At 41.9% G+C, this 21,967-nt stretch overlaps 1 protein-coding gene across 2 annotated transcripts in view; it reads right to left on the minus strand.

Annotated features, from left to right (window-relative positions):
* Positions 1-21,967, minus strand: part of FBXW9 (F-box and WD repeat domain containing 9) — a 128,404-nt gene that overhangs the window by 54,213 nt on the left and 52,224 nt on the right. For both annotated transcript variants that reach the window (XM_085654456.1, XM_085654455.1), the window contains exons 4-6: positions 21,791-21,919; positions 21,472-21,584; positions 20,643-20,734 (exon numbers count right to left, since the gene is read on the minus strand). In XM_085654456.1, the coding sequence (XP_085510582.1) occupies positions 20,643-20,734; positions 21,472-21,584; positions 21,791-21,919 (334 nt within the window). The remainder of the gene's footprint in view (positions 1-20,642; positions 20,735-21,471; positions 21,585-21,790; positions 21,920-21,967) is intronic.

Consider the following 21,967-nt stretch of genomic DNA (forward strand, 5'->3'; position numbering starts at 1 on the left):
TAACACCAGAATGTAAAAAAACTGCTCTCTCCCAGCGATAGGTGGCTAAAAGCTTACCCAGCCAACAATGAACTGAGGGGGGTTCATTGTCTAACCATACAGTAGCTATACATATCCTATAGACTGCCATTGCAGCAAAAAGCAAAGCCCGTTTAGAAGCTAACATCTCCTGATTACTTACTCCCAGTATAATAACTTGCGGGGTAAGGGCTACCTCAAAGCCAAACATATTCTCAATATATTTACCCACTTCACACAGCATGATTGACAAACTAGGGCATGTAGCAAACATATGCAAAATATCTGCAGCAAAACAATGACAGCAGGGACAATTTATCCCAGAGGAACCTCCCCATTTAGAAATTCTCGCTGGAGTGATATATAGATTCAGCCACGTTTTAAAGCATTGCACTTGCAAATTGGCTGAGACAACCACAGTCTGGCTCATTAATAAAGAATCCTCACACTCCCCGGCCCCTGCTTGCAGCAGTTCCTGCCAACGATCAGTGTGTTTTATAAGATCATCCTCGATCTCATTAATAAGTAATTTATAAGATTTCGAAATTGGCGAGGAAGCCCCTAAAATAAGCTCCATTAAAGGAACTTTATGCCCCGTAATTGCTTTTTTAGATAGATAATCCCTCACTTGTAAAAATTTGAAGAAGTAGTTATTGCCAAATCCATATTTCTCTTTAATTATGTCGAACGAACACATAGCATTCTCCATCATAAGATCACCTATGTGCCTAATTCTCCTAGAGATCCATACCTTCATATAACCATCCTGAAAAATTTCTGGCAATAAATCGTTACTTGCAATAGGAGTATATCTATGAATCCTATTCATCTTAAGTTTTTTCCTAACAGCCGTCCAGATCTTAAATGCACCTATCATAATTTTAAATTTTACTCGTTTAAAGTAGGCGTAATCAATATGGCGCAGAAGACAGCCATTGGCCTCTGCCCCCATTGCCAAGCTAAATATTGAGGTGTACAAATTTTTCTCTAATACTACTTCCTCCTTTCCCAGTAATACCGACATATGTTGTATAGCGACAGCCCAATAATAAATCTGAAGATTGGGAACTGACCACCCCCCCTATCTTTAGGCAGCGTCATATACTTAAGCACTCTACGAGGGTGTTTCCCTGCCCACAGAAATTTAGAGATTAAATGATTAAAAGCAGAGAACCAGGTCTTATTTATTTCTACAGGAATGGCTCTAAAAAAATACAATATTCTGGGCAAAAACAGCATCTTTATAATATTGTATCTCCCTAGAAGCGTAAGATGCAAGCCATTCATTCTGTTAGAGTCGCCCCTAGTCTTTTGTAGCAGTGATTCCAAGTTAATTTGTACTATCTCATCCACATTAGAGGAGATCTCAACCCCTAGATATCTGGCATTTCCCACAATGAGTGTATCCTCCAGGCACACCTTATCATTTTTAATGATCATTGTCTTGTTTTTATTAAGAAAATACCCTGAAATGTTACCAAACTCTTCAGCCTCTCTTTCCACGACTGTGTTGTGTAACACGACTGTGTTCGGGGCAAGATGGCAGCTGCTTGAGTGTTGCGGGTAGCCGTCTCTCTACCAGTACTTATAAGGCTATGAAGTCAAGAGAAATCTGACAATTTAAACTTTAAATATTTACTCTCGGCTGTCTTTGACTGGGGGAAATCGATGAGGCTGCTGACAGAGGCTGGTTTCTTCGCGGTGCAGGCTTTAAGACGCCTTTTGACAGCGGCGGCGTTCGTGACTACACGCCGATACATTGTATCTAAAAGGGCTTCGCTTGGTATTCCTACGGAACAGAGAAATTCTGCTGTTGCTATTGCTGTGATGCCGCCGAAAGGAAGAAATCTGCAGAAGGAGTCAAGCGCGTCTGGAGGAGCCAGAGGAGCATCGATGACTCTGCGTGCAGCTGCAGAGGGGAGAAGCCTGAATCCGATTTTGAGTCAGGCTGCAAATAGCGCTCTACAGGCAGGACTCTGTAAGAGCGGAGCGTCCGAGAAAATACCGTGTGATACCGAGCCAAAGGAAAAGAGGCCTGAAAAGACCACCCGACTCAAACAACCGACAGTTCCAGGGATGTTTTCGGGGCGAGGTCCATTGTCTGCTTCTGTGGGAGCGGAGTCACCCAAAGGTAAAAGTATCAATGCCTTAAAGAATAATGGCAGCGGTAGTACAAAGGCTCCAGCAGGAACATCATTAAATTATGGGCCTTGTGATGAGGTCTCCCCTGGGTGTGAGGAGTCTATTACCATTGGATGTGATTTTGGGGGCCCAGATATTTTGGATGCAGCCACACAGGGAGCCATAGAGGAGCTGCCTCAAGAGACGGATATATCCCAGCAGGGGGGAATAATATTACAATGCAGGCCCCTTTCACGCTTATTAAGACCCCAGTCTCTAAAAAGACACATGGAGGCCCCACTCCGGATGAAGGCACAATTCTAGGGACACCGGAAGGTGACAAGTTCTTTTCGCTGACCGATGATTCTGATGTATCTTCTAACAGCAGTAAAGATAAGACGGAGGATGATCTTACAGAAGATAGCAGTAGCCCCTCAGTGAAGCCGGACACCCAGAAACGTAAATCATGCCGTACAAAGAAGAAGAGTGTGAAGGGATATGACAAGGATAAGGATAAGGATAAGGATAATGGTATTACATCTCATAATAGCCAGTCAAGTTTGATGAAATGGGATTATTATGAGTCCCACTTCAATAGAAGAATGGAGGATGACCAAAATACTCCTACGCTGAACCCAGAAACTAACGTATATGCTCGTAACAATATAGTGGGCTAGGCATCAGCTCCTTCGATGGAACTAATATATGCTACATTAAAACAAATTCAAATGGAGGCATGTCAAGAGCATAAGAGGGCCCACTTGGCAACTAAAAAGTTGCAGGGTGCAGTGCGAAAAGTGAATAAAACTTGCTCAGAGATTGCGGAGCGCACCAATGCACTGGAAGAGCGTATTGTGCTATTAGAGGCCACTGTGGAAAGCTCGGAACAACAGACGACCTCCCATGAGAGCAGGATGACTGATGTTCTTTGGAAGCTTTAGGATTTTGAAAACAAGCAGCGCCGGAATAATTTGCGACTTCTGGGTGTTGCAGAAAAAGCCGAAGGGGACGATATCCGCGGATTTACTTTGAGGCTTCTTAGGGAAGCATTCCCTGAGTTAGCACACTGGAACTGGGACTCAGAGGTCCAAAGGGTACATCGGTTTCCCCTAATGCTCAAGAGAAGGGCAGGTCAAGATGATAAACCTAGAGCTACTCTTATTTTTTTGGGCAATTTTCTTTTATGGCAATCTATTTTTGAAAAGGCCAGACCCGATGCAAGGAGGACAGTAGCTGAACATTCATTCTTCGTACGGCCCGATTTCTGCCACTCAACTGTGGAGAGAAGATGGCGGCTTCGTCAATTAATCACTCCATTTCAGAAATCTGGATGTGAAGTGTTTTTAATGAATCCGGCCAAACTTAAAGTCGTGCATAAAGATTCGACTAGGGTATTTACATCAGAGATTAAGGCACAGGAATACCTTGAAGAACTGGTGTAAGGTGTTCCTTTAAGAAATGAACTGCCTTTTCCTTTTTTTTTCTCTCTTCTCTTCTTTTGGACATTTCTATTTTTTGGGGTTTTTTCTGCTGGTAGGAGGCGGCTAGGGGCACACACAACACCATGCAGGAGGCATCACAAGGGTCTTTGACCTATTTTGCCTTTTTGATTGGGGTGGGGGGGGAGGCGGGCTCAAGGGGGGGATGGAGTTTTCTTTTTTTTGTATGGGATATGCACATGGTTTAATGTCTGGTAATTTTTGGTGCTTTTGGTTTGGCTTGGAAATAGATGGAAATTAGTTTTTTCTGGCTTAATGAGGAAAATTAGAATCGCATCAATCAATATATGTGGATTAAATAATCCCCAAAAAAGAAACGCGAATTAGCCTGGATGTCCGATTTTTGAAAGCAGATATCCTATGCCTCCAAGAAACCCATATTGAGGGCAGTAGGAAAGGGGCTTTAGAGATGGAAGGGTATCAACTTGTTGCGTACACAACTCAAGAAACTCGGACGAGGGGAGTCGCAATTTTAGTTAAGAAAGGCATGGAAAGGTATCCACGTGTTCTCACTGATAAAATGGGAAGATGGGCCATTGTACAAATGGACCTGGATAATAAAATGTACACTCTTTGTACAGTGTATGGGTCTGTGTTGGATGATCCTACACTGTATGATTGGCTGAAAGTGGAACTGGTGGGTTGGCCTCTTCCCCTGATATTATGCGGGGATTTAAATATTAATATGAGCTGTGAGGTTTCTACCCACAGGTGTATGTATCAAGGGCGGAAACCCAGAGTTTTTAAATCATTTCAACAACTTGAGTTATTGCACGGGCTAGTGGATGTCTGGGCAGAGACAAAGGGGTCTGATCCAGATTTTACATATTTTTCTGCACCACATTTAATGCATGCTAGATTGGATTATTCTTTTGTATCATTCGAACTTTTAGGTAGGTGTTTGATAAGTAAATTTCCGAAAGTCATGTCAGACCATAATCCCCTGGTGATTGAGTTAGAAATGGGTGGACAACCCTTACAGACACGCTGGACATTTAACAGGACCTTACTAAGTGATGAGGGGTATGAACGGCAATTGAAGGAATGGATTCCGAAGTTTATTGAGGAGAATCTAGGGAGTACTAGTTTGGGTATAGTATGGGATACACTAAAGGCAGGAATTAGAGGAGAAACTTCTAGGTATGGCTGGGAGGTGCAGAAAAAGGACAGAACTCTGCTACAATCATTATATGAGAATCTGGGTAAGGCAGAAAGTGATTTGATCGAGATATTAAATATAGGGGGGGATGCTGTGGCGGCACAATTAAAGATTACTATTGCAAGATCCGCTATCACAGAGCTATCACTAAAAAAGGCGGCTGGTAAATATATTGCTTGGAGAAGTAGGGTCTATGAGAACAATGAGAGAGTGGGCCATATGCTGGCTGTTCGCACAAGGGAGAAAATGGCACAAACACGGATTAGGGAAATTAGAGATCCGGGGGTTGGTTTGATAAGCGAACCAGATGCTATTCTCGCCTCATTTCAAAGCTTTTATCAGGGACTATATACGGAGGATGTGCTGGTTGACCACCAGGCAATGGAATATTATTTGAGGGGTCAAATCTTTGATCAACTCTCTACTGAGGAGAGAGCTGGTCTGGATGCGCCAATTACAATAGATGAAATAGCCGAGGCTATAGATACCCTTCCGATGGGTAAAGCCACTGGATGTGATTTGATACCAGGGGAATTTTATAAGAAATTTAGGACTCAACTTTTGGGGCTTATGATGGAGGTATTTCATAGAGCACAATTTGAACTAGCTGTCCCAGATTCTTGGAAAAGTGCTAATATTATAGTTTTTCAGAAAAAAGGGAAACCTGCCATGGAATTGGGGTCGTATCGACCAATTACCTTGGTTAATAGTGATGTTAAAATTTATTCTAAAATACTAGCGAAAAGGTTAGCCTCGGTTATTTTAAAATTGGTCTCTCCCTTTCAGCACGGATTTGTACCTGGGAGGGGGACAACCGAGCATATCCGGCGTATAATTACTCTTTTTGATTATACAAAGGAGACAGGAGACCCTATGGCTGCAATATTTTTGGACGCTGAAAAAGCGTTTGATAGGGTCTCCTGGCCCTTTGTATGGCTGATTATGGAGAGGAAAGGCCTTGGTAAAGGTTTTATTAGGGCAATTAAATCTATGTATTTAGCATCTGTTGCCAGGATAAGTTTGATGAATACTTTATCCGATATAATTAAGATTACTCGTGGTACGCGGCAGGGGTGCCCATGCTCCCCACTGCTTTCGCGCTTTACATAGATCCGCTAATTAATAAAATAGTAGAGAACAATAGGATTTTGGCTGTTCGATGTATTGGTGGGGATACAAAGATATTGGCCTACGCAGATGACCTTGCGGTAATAACAACTAATCCACAAGAGGCACTGAAGGAAGTGTAAACGCTGTTTCAAGAAAAAAAAAACAATTAGCTAAACCTCAGGCAGGCTTAGGAACAGTTTTTGGAACCCAACCAGCCTTAGTTTCGGTCACTGACAATCTTCGTATGCCAGCAAATAGCAGTGAATGATGAGTAATGATACTCCTTGATTTAACCCCTGTCTTTGGCACCCTTGACCACTGCACCCTACTGTGTCGCCCAAAACGTTTGGCCACAAAAGACACAGCCCTCCTTTGGCTTAAATCTTTTACTACCAACAAAACTCAACAAATACAATTATGCTCTTTTATTCTGCTATGTTTGCTCCCTGTTGAGGAGTCCCACAGTGGTCGACCCTGCCTCCACTATTGTTCAACATTTATTTAAAAACTTAGCTTCGCTTTTGCATCAGCTCAATTTGATCACTTTTGATCAGATGACACACAACTAATTATAAACTTAAAGGAGGACCCCGGCAGCCGATCCGCTGGACTAGCTTGCTGTCAGTTCCAGTGGACTCAAAACTACCTCACATCAAACCATTGCATTCTGAAATTCAAATATTAAAATACAAATTCAATCACTGGGACTCAACTTTCTCCCCACCTCCACCCTAGCCTGCCAATAGGACAATGCCCCAACCCAGTCCCTACAGTCAGAAATCTAGGCGTGTTACTGGATACCAGATTATGTCTTGAAAAGCAAATTGAGCCGTTAGAAAGACATGCATCTATCAACTATGGGCTCTCTGCTGAATTTTCACCTTTCTAGCCTTCTCTAACAAAATTATCATCCCCAATAAACTCATACAGTCTTAGAGAAACTATGGCAATTACACCTATCTCGGCCTTCCAAAGAGCATCTATCAATGCAAAAATCAAATAATCAAACCTGCTTTAACAAGATGCCAGTTTAACCTAACACATTGCCTGTGACTGATTCAATTTTACTTTCTACCTGTGCAGATATCCATCATTTTCAAGTCAGCTTGCTCTAAATATAAAAACTTTCACAAAATGATGCCTAAAAGTCTTGGCAAAATAAATAAATAAAATAAAAAATCAGTACACATGTTCAGACCCTTGATCAAAGATCACAGAATACCGCCAATTTGGATATTTCATTGGCCAAATAACTTTAAATGTGGAGGTCGAGCCTCCTGTGTTTAAGGGCTTTAATTGTGGAAGTAACTCCCCTTCGAAATCCATTCTGAAAACTCTGATTAAATTCAGGAATTCACTGAAAAGCTGGCTTTTCTCATTCACTTGCCTCTGTGCAAGACATACAGCCAGTCAAATACATCATTCTATAACACTAAGAAACGTTTTCGAAAGATCAAAACTAAATAAATAAATATTGGTGTGTAATGATGAGGGGAGGCAATATCTGGTAATTTAATACCTAGTAGATTAATAACACATATTCTGTTTTTAAAACCATTATTTAGTTGAGGACAGTTAAAAGAAATTTCAGAAAACAATTGAGAGTAGATATGCCGATACCGCAATCAATTCTTAAATATACTTGGAACTGGAAATCTTGACACTGCTTGCAGATTGCAACTTCTCAGAGCCTAACTTTCCAGGATCAGGCATAGCAGTAAGAAACATGAATGCGATCAGTGTGAGGTTTTATGTAGCAGAATCACTGGTGTACGTGGAGGGGGAAGGGGTGATTGGGAGGTTTTCCTCCACATTCCGTTTCAGGAAAATAGAGTGATTTACATTCCCCAGTCTTCCGCTCACAGGCTATACTCAAGACTGTGCCTGCTGGACTCGGCCTCAAAGGACACAATATATACCCTGCAGTGAGTTGAAACAGCAGGGCTTGGCCAGTGAACACATGCCTGTTGTGGCATCGGAGAGAGCTCGAAATACTGGCCTCAATCAAGAAGACAGGCGTGGCATTCCCGCCAGGACACTTTTTTGCCCCATTGCTGAAGACCACTGTCTTAAATTTTGAATCCTGAGCATGACTCCGTCCCAAGACTGAACACTGGGTGAAAGGTGCTTGTTTCATTAAAAGTGCTGAAGGCCTTGATTTGAGACTGCAACATGACACCTTTAAGGACTGTGTTATAACCTCTATCGCTTATGCGGAAAGAAAAGTTGAACACTTTGAAAATATGGTGAGAGCAACTGAGATAAAAGTAGCTGGAGTTCCCCCTATACATATGTCAGACAATGCCAACCAGGGCCTCACTTGTCCACCTCCGGAAATTTGATGTCATAGCAGCTAACCCTGTGGTCCTTTGGAGATCCACAAGGTACACAGTATCCAGATAAGAGGACCTGGGTTGAAGGTTGCAGGTGCTAATACCATCACTGTTGATTTGACATGCTCTTCATGCCAAGAGGCTGTGATCCGTGGAGTGGCTAAAATAAGATACTTAACAACCAGGGACTTTAAGATTTTGATATTTCCAGATTTTAGAGACATGTATAGTATTTATGCAGCACTCAAACAATAATAACGTCAAAACACCACACAAGTATAATCCCAATCCAATTTAGACAAGAGTACATTTTGATAAATACAATGACACCAAAATGACAAGACTCCAACAAGTAAAACCAGAGTTATGGATTTTTAATGTTCCTGGTAAAAATAGTGCCACAAAGCACCACTTGTGGTTAGCTGATCGCGCTGCACCGGGTCAAAGTCACAAGTTGAGTTACAACGGTTGGATACAGGGGTCATGTTCGGCCCGTGGAGAGTTTACCTTCTCTCCATCCAGGTCCAGGCGAGTAGCCTTAGCTGGAGCTTCACGTTGGCAAAGGCCACAAGGAGATCGTTGTCGACGCGAGGAGCATGTTGCCGCTGAAACTTCGCGTTGGCAGGAGACTTTTGGTAGGAAGAGGGAGATGCAGAGATCATTGCTGACATGAGGAGCCCGCTCGAGGTCGCGAACAGACCCAAACGTCTGGATTTTCATCTGTAGTTGCAGTCTTGAGTAGGAGGAGTACACTCTGATGCTAGCCAAGGGTCCAGGACGTGGTGGGGCACCTCTTGGGGATCACGACTCACTTTAACAGAGGCCAGCAGCAGGGCTCCTGCAAGTCCAGTTGGAACGGGTCAGCTTGGCAGTTGTAGGATGCCCTCTGGAACTTGTTGTGTTTCTATAGCTGAAACAGCAGGTCAGCTAACTGACCCTTGGAGTCACTTCTGTGGATCCTGGGTTTGAGCAAGAAGCAGGTTCAGTCTTCTTTCCTCAGACAGCATGGCAGTTCTTTTTCTGAATCTTTCACAGTTCAAGAGTGTTCTGATGAGTGGTTCTGAGGGTATTATTCTTATACTTAGTGCCAGCCTGTGGGTGGGGAATGCCCCATTCTGTCTAACCTCCCCCTTTCCTCGGTTTGGCTCCAATCTATCTAGGGGGACAAAGGCAGGCAGGCCTAGGTGTGAGCTGCCTTTGTCAGTGGCAGGGCAGGCAGATTTTGTTTAAGAAGAAAAATGCCAGTCTTCGAAAAGTTTACAAATATGGCTGTGTCCAAACTGGGGAGGCATGGTTTACAAAATAACGATGGAAGGGGAAGCGGCCTGAGAGATTACCAGTGACTGAGATTAATTCATGCAATCCATCGACTTCTTTTTGTGAACTTTAGCTATGTCGATCCAAGTGGCACAGGTAAGCCCAGAGGTGGGTCTCATGCACACTGTGTTACTGGAACCAAGCTATACCTGGCTACCCTAAATAGGGTGAAACTGGTCCTGGGTTGCTTCTGTTCTAGTTCAGGGAGGACCTGGCCGAGTGGTTTGGGCTGGACTGTTCTCATTGGAGCAGGGTCAAGACTGACTTGTATATGAGATTAATTCAAGCATTCCATTATCACTGTTTTCGTCTACTTTAACTTTCTAAAAGCGGCATTTTCAGATTAGTAACTTAAAATTCAACTTTACTATTAAGCACACATTTCTTAAATTATAAATATCATGCACCCTGCCCTGTGAGCTTTAAGAAATGAATAATGAATAATCTATATTTGAATGAGTAATTAAAATCTTCGCAAAACACATAATACCTAAAAACGTCTATAGAACTACTACACACTTAAAATCACAATGCGTACAGGAGTGCGTATCCTTGCAGAACATGTTTATCAAACATTACATAAATATGAGCTTTACGGGCCTTCCTTAGGTGTAAATATAAAGAATAACGGTTCGGCCTGGTGAAAACTTCTATTTTGCCAAGTATAAATGGCAGTTTAAAACTGCACTACAGCCTGCAGTGGCAGGTCTGATTGAGACAAGTTTTACAGGCCTACTTTAGTGAAGGGCACAACGATTGCTTCTACCCACTAGTAGTACTTGTTTTACAAGACCTGGGTACATGTAGTATCATACACTAGGGACTTATAAGGAAATTAAAGGTACCAATCAGGTGTATACAAATTTTACCATGTTTTCAAGGGAGAGCACATGCACTTTACCACTAGCAGAAGTAAAGTGCAGAGAGTCTTAAAAGCCAACAAAAACGTGTTCAGCATTAAGGCAATAATCTGGGGTGACCCTACAGACAGGTTCAAGCCCAACATTACCTTTTCTACTGGGGTTGTATGCAGAAGGTTTTTCTTTTGGGCTGCTATTACAATCATTGTGACACCTGCGTATCCTTGATTAGGTTATTCCAGAATTTCATTACAAGACCGGAGGCTACCATTATGCATGTTTCTTTTAATGTGTACTCCAAGCAGCCACTTGAAAGCACACATCATAAAGAGGAAAATTCCAGAACAGAACATTAAGAACATACAATAGTCATGAGCACAGAATAGTCTGCCTCTTTTAAATGAGGCGCCAAGCAGATAAGTTCAACCTTTATTACTTGCTCTTGTTTTGACTAACTTACTAATATATTAGCGTTAATTACTTCATAGTTATACTATTAATTTCATATGGGACTGACCCAACATCCTTCCCACTGCTTTCTTACCGATCTCCAATTTTCGGAGACCTTTCTTTCACCATCTCCCTTTCCTTACTTCTTTCTTAATTAATAACAAGGGCTCATCCCTCCGATCACGTTTTTGAATAATACTTATTTCAGATTATTCTACTTAAACTTTAGATAACGAAGCCTTTAGCAAAAGTCTCCAGAGGGAAATGAAGTCCTGCATGTTAGAAACTCTAAATAAAGTTATGGCTTCAAAGAGATTCCTCCTACTGAGGAGGACGATACTACAGGAAGCCAGGGCTTACAGGTCATTGATGACCCCAGCGAGATCAGAGGGAAAAGACTAAAGAAAAACAAACATGTCTAATATACAACCCCCAGGAGCACGATGGGAGGTCCTAGCACCTCAAATAATATGGGAGGTCTTAGCACCTCAACTAATAATGGAGGTTCTCACACCTCAAAGTCATCAGGTGTCCTTAGCGGCTCAACCTATACAGGTGTCCACAGCAGCACAAAACATACAGCTGTCCTTGGCGGAACAAATTATCAAGGTGCTCAATATGACTTCTCCAATAACCAATTACAAGATGATGAAACCTCTAACATATTCGATGAATATGTTTTAGACTTGGATGAAGACGATCAGGAGTTCATTAGTCAACCTAACAAGGACGATCTCCCGTCTTCTTCTAAGGACAATATGCTTAATCCTCTGGGGGAGGAAATGTTCTCACCCATTAACATCAAACATCCTAGAAGCTCGGAATGGTGGCCACAGGACCATGCAGCCCAATTTATTAAAAAATGGCTTAGAAACCTTCTTGAAAAAGATACTCACAACATATTTAGAGCTGAGTGCTCAAGACCCTCCATTCAAGATAAAATATGCCAAACACATAATCTTGATCCCAAATTAATTAAATTCCTTTTTAAACTCGAGAGAGACCTGAGGAAAGGGGTGGAAAGATCCCTCAAGGCGTCTCAAGACCGCATTCTAGACGTTCTGGGCCCTTTGGTCATGATTATTGATACTTCTGAAGAAAGCCCCTAGATACCGAACTAATCAGGGGTTGGAGCCAAAGATCTATGATACTCTTAGGAAACGCGAATGCCAGCCTCAACACAGAAAGGAGAAGGGTAGTACTTACCAAAATAAACCCAAAATTGAGTGACATGACAGATAGAGAACCTTCTCAGAATCCCAAAGGTTTACTTTTCGGAGAGGATTTAATAAAGACCATCGGAAAATACGTCTCAACGTTCATGGCTCTAGACAAAGCCCAACAAAATATGAGGAGCGTTTTTAATCCAAACCTTCTTGGTCGGGTCGGAAGAAGGGGCCTCTCTTCCGGCTACTTCAGTCAAAGGCCTTATTCGAGATTCAAAAGTTGTGGAAGAGGTTATCAACCTTCCAACCCTCCCCATTTTTACCCCCAACGAGTGAGAGGCGCCCGCAACAGAGGGTTCGGATCGCCTGGAGTCTCCAGTAACAACAATCTTCAGAGTGAGCACCCTTCTACTTCCTCTTCCTTCTTCCCCCCCAAAAGGTGGGAGGCAGACTCAAATTCTTCTATCAGAATTGGAAATTAATCACTCAAGACCCATGGGTATTAAATACGGTCAGGGGCTTCCTGATAGATTTTGTGGAAACTCCTACACAAACTTCTTTCCCGAAAGACATCCCACTCACAAGAGATCAACAAAAAATTGTAGAGGAAGAAATATCCTCAATGCATCAGAAAGGGACAATAATAGAAGTACCATTGGAAGCGTTGAGATTTGTAAGTACTCTTTTTCTCGTCCAGAAAAAGCACAGGGTTGGAGACCCGTTATAAACCAAAGGGAACTAAACAAATACCTAGTTTACAGACATTTCAAAATGGAGGGCATTCATCTCCTGAGGGATTTGTTACTAGAGGGAGACTGGTTAGTCAAACTAGATTTAAAAGATGCCTACTTCACCATCCCGATGGCCAAAATTCACCAACCCTTCCTCCAGTTCATTTGGAACAACCATCTGTTCCAATTTCAAACCCTCCCTTTCGGCCTATCATCTGCCCCCTGGTGTTCCACCAAAGTAATCAGGACAATTGCCTCACTCCTGAGAGAAAGAGGTAATCGACTAATCATATACCTAGATGACATCCTCATAATTACCCAAGACCACTCACAGTTAATTCAAGATCTGAAGACAGTGATGGATCTATTCGAAAGCTTAGGATTCATTATAAACAAAGAAAAATCAATACTATCTCCCTCCAGAACCCTGAAATTCTTAGGATTCACCCTAGATACAACAAAATGTCTACTTCTACTCCCATCTAAGAAAATAATCAAGATCAAAAAGGAAATAAAACTTGTCCTGAAGCAAGAAAGCCTAACTCTGAGAGAACTAGCGAGATTACTAGGCCTCCTCTCTTCTTCTATTCAAGCCATCTTCCCCGGTCCTCTGAATTATCGAGCTCTTCAAAGGGTAAAAGCGAGAGCTCTAAGATCTGGCCTTTCGTATGGAGATCGGATATCCTTAGATCAAGAGGTCAAAGCAGAACTGACTAGGTGGCTAGAGAATTTAGATGCATGGAATGGTAGGGCAATTTTTGGTTCAACACCAGAATTTATTTTGGAACCAGATGCATGCCTTCATGGCTGGCGTGCCTGCCTTCTCGATCAGAACACAGGCGGTGATTGGTCTCAAGAAGAGTCTTCTCGTCATATAATTACCTAGATTTGACCAGTGGTCTTTATGCATTGAGGAGCTTCAGACATTCTCTACAAGGCAGATCAGTCATTCTAGAGATGGACATTATGTCTGCAGTAGCTTATATAAATCGTCTGGGGGGGGGGGGACACAAAATCTGCTGACCTCTCGAATTTAGAGAGGAAACTTTGGATGTTCTGTCTGGAGCACAAGATCGCAGAATATCTTCCAGGGAAAATAAACATTTCTGTGGATTGGAACTCGAGATTCCTTTTTAGATCACAGCGACTGGAAACTCAATGTATCCGTTTTCAGGGCCCTCAACAAAATATAGGGCCCACTAGAAATAGATCTCTTTGCGAGCAGACTAACCTTCCAATTGGAGAAATACTTCAGCTGGATGCCAGACCTGGGTGCTCTTGCAGTGAACGCCTTTCTCCAATGCAGGAAAGAAGTCAAAGCATACGCATTTCCTCCTTTTGCAATGATACAGAGAGTTCTACAGAAAGTCAGACAAGACCAATGCTCCCTTGTACTAATAACTCCCTTCTGGCCATCTCAGGCCTGGTTCCCCACTACTCTGTAGCTAGCTTGCAACATCCCCCTTTTAATTCCAACCCAGCCGGAACTTCTAACAGACGTAGATGGAAGAGATCATACCCTGGTACAGGCCAGGAATTTGAACCTTCTTGCCTGGAGAGTGTCGGGAAATCCAATGAAGTCTCTGAACTTTCGTCGACAGCTGCAACTCTCCTCGGAGAGGCTTGGGCCCCAGGCACTCACTACAGGTATAACAACATTTGGAGAAGCTGGGTACGTTGGTGCCTGGAGAGGAACCTGGAATCCGTGGAGGCTCCTATCGTCCACGTAGTTAATTTTCTCGTAGAACAGTTTGATAAGGGCCTCAGTTGTAGAATAATCAATTGTTATAGACCCGCGATTTCTGAAGGCCACGCCCTGGTCAACGGAAAGACTGTAGGTAAGAATGTCATTGTTTGTAGAGTATTAGACTTAGGAGACCTCCTAAACCCAAATACGAGTCTCTTTGGGTCGTTAAACTAGTATTAGATCTTTTCACTAATTGGCCGGAAAATATCCATTCGAATAGAATAAACATATCCATTAATCTTGCAACCTTGCTATGTTTAATTTCTTGCAGAAGGGTTTCTGATGTCAAAGCTCTTGGAATCACAAATAGATCTTATAACATGTTTGGAGTTAAATTTGAAATAATTAGAAGAACCAAGACTATGTCTGATTCAATCTTTTACCCACGTTTTGATTTATGCAAAAAACTTTGTGTGGTAGATTGCATGAAGGAGTACGATTGCAGAATGAATAGTCTTCGTGCTCATGCTGTGAACCAAATACTTATATCCTTTGTTAAACCTTACAAAGCTAGAACTTCTGCTTCTATTGCCAGATGGGTTAAATCTGTTATGAATCTAGCTGGTATTGATCTAAAGAAATTCCAGGCACATTCCCTTAGAGGTGCTATGGCCAGTAAGTCTTTCTGGTCAGGAGGTAAGTTAGACGATATTCTTAAAGCGGCCAACTGGTCTAATGCTAACATCTTTGCACAACATTACTGCAAACCAATAGAGCACATGTCTGATGTGGTCTTACAAGGCTACCAACATACATAATGGTAGCCTCCGGTCTTGTAATGAAATTGCGATTCTCCTATTACCATGACTAGAGAATCTGGATTTCATTAAAGAGACGGAGGCTAACATTATCCCACCCATCCCTTCCCTTGGATGGTTAAACTTTACCTTATATTTACTTTCATATTTAAGTATCTTTAAAAGAAAATGTCTTGAAATGTTTTAAAGATTATATCATAAATTAATAAATTATATTATTGTATTGTTTAGTTCTGCATTCATTGTCTATTGTATAGTGCTGCATTCTTTGACTTTCTACTCCTTGGATTACTTACATCTCTTTCCTTTTCAGATAACCTTTCATAAATACCGGAAGTCTGACCTTTGGATCCTTCCTTATACATCAGTATCTTTCATTTTATACTGGTTTTAAAAGAAGAGTATAGAAGATTTAAATTATTTGACTTATTTACTTCACCACATTTAAAAGAAGCAGACTGTTCTGTGTTCATGACTATGTTCTTAATGTTCTGTTCTGGAACTTTCCTCTTTATGATGTGTGCTTTCAAGTGGCTGCTTGGAGTACACATGAAAAGAAACATGCATAATGTTAGCCTTCGTGTCTTTAATGAAATCCAGATTCTCTAGTCATGGTGAATCGCAATTGTAATGATTTTAATTGACTAAGCCAGGGGTCTCCAACCGGTCGATCGCGAGCTACTGGTAGCTCGCCAAGGCCCCGTAAGTAGCTCGCGCTGGTAGCGTCACAATTTAGTAGCCTATTTACATCGTTGTAACATTTCGGCCTTTTTTTATGGCGACGTTACCCGCCCTCACCCAAACCAGCTGCTCAAATTGAATGTAGCTGGGAGGGGCGGGCCAAAAAGGATTGGTTGTTCCTCCATTAGTCTCTGCGCAGCCGCCACCTGCCTTTCAAACCCTGGAGGCGCGTTTTTCTTCCTGCGCGTCGAGTGCCGGTGCACAGCAGCAGGTATGGCAGAGCGGAGCGGCCGGTGCTGGAAAGCGTGCAGGTGGCGCAGGCAGTATTAAACTGCTACTGGGCCCTGTGGCGCCTGCCTTGTTCAGCCTGCCACCAGGTCGACCGGAGCAACAGGTAAGCTTAATGAGCCCTGCGCAGGCCTGATCAGCTCCACACCCGTAGCGAGCCCCTACCCTGGCTTTAAAATAACGCACAGGAGTGGTTTGAACAAGACGTAATGCTGGCAGCAGGGAATGGAAGTGCACATGATGATGAGGTTGCCGGTTGCGGCTTTGTAAGTGATTTATGTGTTTATCCATTTGTTCAGAGATTAGGAGGCAAGAAAAGTGACTTATCTGCAAAAGAGTGATTTAGTAGCTGGTTGAAAGCGGGACGCAGTCATAGCTGAGAAAACAGTTTTGGGGTTTCCTTTTAATTTAAGCACATGCGAGATTAAGCTGGAGGGATGGGATTAGTTTTTGCATTTTAGGATTGTTTAAGGATGATTGCATAAAGAAAAGAAGAATGTGTTAAAAGATTAAGGAAATGTTCTGATCTAGCAGTGCTACAGAAGGGCGCGCAGATGCGTGCCCCCTTGGATACTCCTTGCAGTCCAGGGCACATGAAACCATAAAAAAACAGATTAAAACGCTGCCTTGTAATATAGATCCTATTTATGATCTTTCTCGTGTTTGAATTGAGCTTCATGTTTGCACACTGAAATGAAACTGAAAACAGTTTTGTTTTCCGCTTCAAGAGCTTAACAATGTTAAATGCAAATCATTAAAATCATATACATACAATTCTTAATTTGCAGAGAAATACTTCAATTGCATAAAAGAGGATACGTGCTCAAATTACCAGGTTTACCTGAAATGTTATAAAACAGTGTTTCTTATGAGTGTCACTTTCTAAGGCTCACTTAAATAAAACATTAGGCATGCTTGCTGCTGTGTTGACATTCCGTCTCATGGCAGATAATTTGGTGATGCAATGCTTGTAAGAACGTCAAAAAGTGTCCATCACGTGGAGGGAAGTTGCATCATGATCCATTATGTACCAAGTGTTCTTGATGCTGGTGGGTGTTCTCTCTGCATCCATTATGTACCAAGTGTGTGTGCTGACAGGGTGTACAATGCACATCATGCAAAAACGTGCCCATTCTCTGCAGTGAGGGTAGCTGGCCGAGTGTGATAATGCACAAAACAGTTTTGAAGAGGGATACTTTATTTTAAATTAGGAAAGTTTTGAATCACAAATGTAATTTAAGTAGCACACTAATACAAAGGCTGGAAGAGCAACGTGTAAATGAGTCTTAATAAAAATAAATGTCCATCTTCCATTTCCAGAGATGCCAGTGGACACGTCACATGCAGCTCTCAACCAATCTTGGCTTTCTGCGCAATAGAACATTGCATTGTGGGCCTTGTTTATGTGCTTTTTGGATTGGAATTTTGGGCGCTAAATGTCGCCATGCAAAACTTTATCTAAAAGCCTGAACTGTCTGAAAGTGTTACAACCGATATTAAGTCACTTGGCTAGGCAGGATATTATTATATTCATGTCAGTACAAATATAAACCTCCTGCCCTCATCAATACACAAACTACACTTAGCGGTTGCGCAGCCAACTGTAGTTCAAACACTAGTGTAGTCTCCTTACAACTGGGCGTGGGGGTCTCTTGGAAAAATTCGCGAGTTGCTGGGCCTTTAGTAGCTCACGATGAATTTGATTGACCAGAAGTAGCTCTCACTACAGAAAAGGTTGGAGACCCCTGGACTAAGCCATAAACTTATTTCGTTTATAATAATTGCCAATGTGTTACCCATTTTCATCAAGAAACAATACACTGTATGCACATTCTGAAAAGAGCACTGAGCATGTGGTCTGTAGAACGACAACTGTGACCTATTCCTATGGTCAAAACCAGGTCGGGTAAAGATGCTTTCACCCTTAATAATTTTATGGGTTGCTCTCTACCAACAAGTAACACAGGCAGCAAATAGGATGGGAATCATTACAGACTTGAACAGAGAAAAGTATGAACAGAAAATGAAACGTAGGCCCTTTTAGATACAGCTAGAGAAATTGGAATGATCTCTATGCAGACAGGTTGTTATTGATTGTAACTGATGGCAAATAAGAGAAGAAGAACAGTCACAATACCTTGTTCATCCATGGTGAACCGGCCTGCATGCATTTAAATAATCTATGCATTTGCATTGATCAGCATGCTTGTTTTTATATGATTATTGCTACACATGTATCTAGCATTCTGTAAAGTTTTTTTTAAAAAATGAAAAACCGTAATAAGATATGTTATTAAAAAAGTAATACAATAATGTGTGTTAACCCAGTGCCAAATGAAGTTCAAAGTTCAACGATCTTGCATCACTTGCACCTGCCGCTATTAATCACTATTAATCAAGTTGCCTTGTGATACCTATGCTAGGTGATGGTTGAGCAAAGGTTGTCAGCTGTATTCCAAAAACCAACAGACAATGGGATAAAACAACACTATGCATAATCTCACAATATCGATACAACCCGATTAAGGGCAGAAGGGGGTAGACTTAGTCCCAGTTTCCCTTCAAGTTTGGGGGTTCTCATATTTGTGCTTAGTGCCAGTGGGCTCCAATACTTACTTTCAGTGTTCGAATGCTTAACTCATGCTAACACATTCAAGATCAATACTTAAAAAAACTAAAAAGAAAGTCTTAAATACATTTGTGTGCTCCACTGTGGACAGACCTGTTGACCAAATAAAGGAGCATGGGTATTTGGGGATTTGTTTTCACCCTATAAACAGTAGGGAAAATCAGTTTGCAAATCTAAAAGAACAGATGAGAATAATCATTAGATGATTAAATGGATTTAGACAACAAAATGAGGGCTCACCAATCACTCCAGTCATAGGCACACAGAAAGTAAAGCATGGCCTTATGACATATACAGTTGTAAGTATGGGCGATGCATAAAATAAATTGCATACTTTTCTTAATTAAAAAACCTTTGCATTTTGGATAACGTTTGGGATCCCTTTTGTATCTATGTTGTTATTAAGACAAAATAATAAGATAATATTGGTAAAAAAAAAAATCAGCCGCAGAAGGACACATACTTTTCTTTTTCTTACAGGATAATTTAGTCAACCCTGTCAAATATGTGGTCCTCCACTATAAGTCCAGGGGCCCTGAAAATAACGTCAGGGCTTAACTCGATTTGCAATGTTCTTATGATGCAATAGATCAGTGGTGTATGTTCCCCACATCTTGAACACCATGTATCTCAATAGCCTGAGCCATAGTTCAAGAAATTTGCATAACACAATTAGCCAATAGGTCATTAACCCACAAAAAGCATCAGTAATACCACTTACTCTCCTGTAACAAATGTCCAATTTGATTTTTTCTTTAACAAAAACAGAAAACCTTCAGTTGCATTTTTCTAATAAAAGCACAATTCTTGCATACCAATTGTTGAACCAATGTACTATAAAAAGCAATACATTACACCAGTGTCTTATCTGAACTGTAAATGTTTAACCATCAATGATATGCTGGGACATGGGGTATAGATAGCAGAGGCCTTTTCTCTAGGTCAGCTCTAGACTGGTCGACCAGACATTCGCCCTACATTTTATCATGACAGCAAAATACGGTGGCAACAGAGTGCTTGGTGTAAAATATAATATGTATTGACCAGTCACCGTTTTTTTCTGTGAAGGTGCGAAGTAAAAATATAAAAGGGTGTTAAATTTTTAAAGTGGGGCTCACAATATAAAGGTTAATAAGATTTTCTGTCTTTTTTTAAAGTTCCACAGATTCACAATACTGTGTGACTGAGGCTTGTTGAACAGAAAGTACACATTAGACTACCTCCTGCCATGTTTTTCAGCTCACTGGAACAGCCAGCTCCGAGGTGAACATGGCAATTAACTTTTTGACAGGACACAGACCATTAGGGTTGCTTCTCTTTCTGAAATATAATGGTGACAGAGCAAGCCCAAGAAATCACAGTTTCATTGGGTTAAATTAGCAAGATGTGCAGAGGGACACTTCCAAGTCAGGCAGACTGTTGCTAAGTGGATACCCCAGCTGCTATTATGACTTTTAAAAATGGAAGTAGAAACGCTAAGCATATCTGGACAAGAATGTTTTATTACAGAAGGATCCAAGAGGGTTTATGCACTCAAGCACTCCTCTGGCAAGAATCACCACCAGTGAATGTGGAGGTATTCAGGAGTATTACATTTATGGTTTAACTCTTTATTGATCTGAAATACACATGTCGTCGCCCACAGCTAGCTGGTCAGAGAGGAGCTTTAGGTTAACATTTCAGTTTTAGGAGGTGTTATCTTTCAAACAAGTTGCTCCGTTTCAAACAATTTGTGGTCTTTTAAACTTACAGCACTGGAAAGTAAAAAGCCTCACCTCGGGGGTCATACACAGTGACCCGCTTATCATAAGAACCTGCTACCAGGATATCCGGCTGGTACGACAGGCACAGCACAGCAGTTTTCCCTCTAAAAAGTCGCAGAAGAGAGAAGAACATCAGATTGGAATGGAGAACATCCTATCCTCCGAGCATAGAATACCTGCTCTGCATGACTGGAAAACATCCCTTCTTGGTGAATGGAGTACTTTAATCATGCACAGAAAAACTCCTTCCTCCCTATTTGCCCTCCAACTCTGGTTTAAAATCTCACCTTCCATCAATGTAGCTTCCATTCCTCACTATGTTTTGAACACAGAGGAGCAGAGTTTCTCCGCTTCCTTAAATGGAAAGATCCAATCCCAGTTTGGGCAAATGGATGTTCAATAACAAGGAGGATGTTAATATGTGCAGTGAGTTAGGGCCTCATTGCCCAAATGCAGAGACATAATATGGTATAGGAACACAAAGAGACTCTGGCCACACAAGTTGTATGAAATAATAAGTATATTAAATGTATAGAAATAATTTAATCTGAGCAAAATAACCACAGGCCACTGAATGGGCCCAACCTGTCTAATTACCTAATAAGCCAGCGTCTGCTTCTAGAATTTAAGGTACAGTACTAAAGCCAGTTAGAGATGAGCACACTGACTGAAGTCCAGCACTTTGGGGTACACTGGGAAATGAGTCAAGCCAACCTCACAAAGCAATTTCGTCAAGAGTAGACCCTGCCTTAGGTCAGGGATCACTGGAGACTCCCCTAGGTGCCGAGGTTTAGCTATAAAGGGAGTGGGGTATCAAAGGGACGTGCCAATGTGCAGTTACCTGATCTCCCTAGACAGCTGACCCTCTGCCCCCATGTCCCAGAGCTTGATGGTGCTGTCCCACGAGCCTGAGCACAGATTGTTCTCACGTGATGCCAGAGACCACACCCAGCCCTAGGAACAAGGAGAGGAAAGGAGGTCACACCTATTGGTTCATGGTGCCATAGGTGATAAACTATGTGCAGTGTACCTCTGAAGGAAGGCCTTCAGAGGCGAAAGGATGAGTCTGATGCCCCTGGGAATTAACAGACCTCTTTCCCCGCCCTCTCATGGAACTGAAACACCCAATACCAGAGACACTCTAGTAGTTAATACTGTACCTTGTGGGTACCACTACTCTTGGCACCTAGGGCTTTCACCAGGACTTTCTCTCCATCCCGGCCCAACTTCCTCAGATCCCAGACGCTGACATTTCGATCCCTCGAACCTGAAACACAGAGTGTTCCTCCCTGGAAGAAGAGAATGAAACAATGTGAGAAACTACAACAGCAACAATC

This window comes from Triturus cristatus, chromosome 4_1 (genome assembly GCF_964204655.1).
Source record: "Triturus cristatus chromosome 4_1, aTriCri1.1, whole genome shotgun sequence".
Lineage (NCBI taxonomy): Eukaryota > Metazoa > Chordata > Amphibia > Caudata > Salamandridae > Triturus > Triturus cristatus.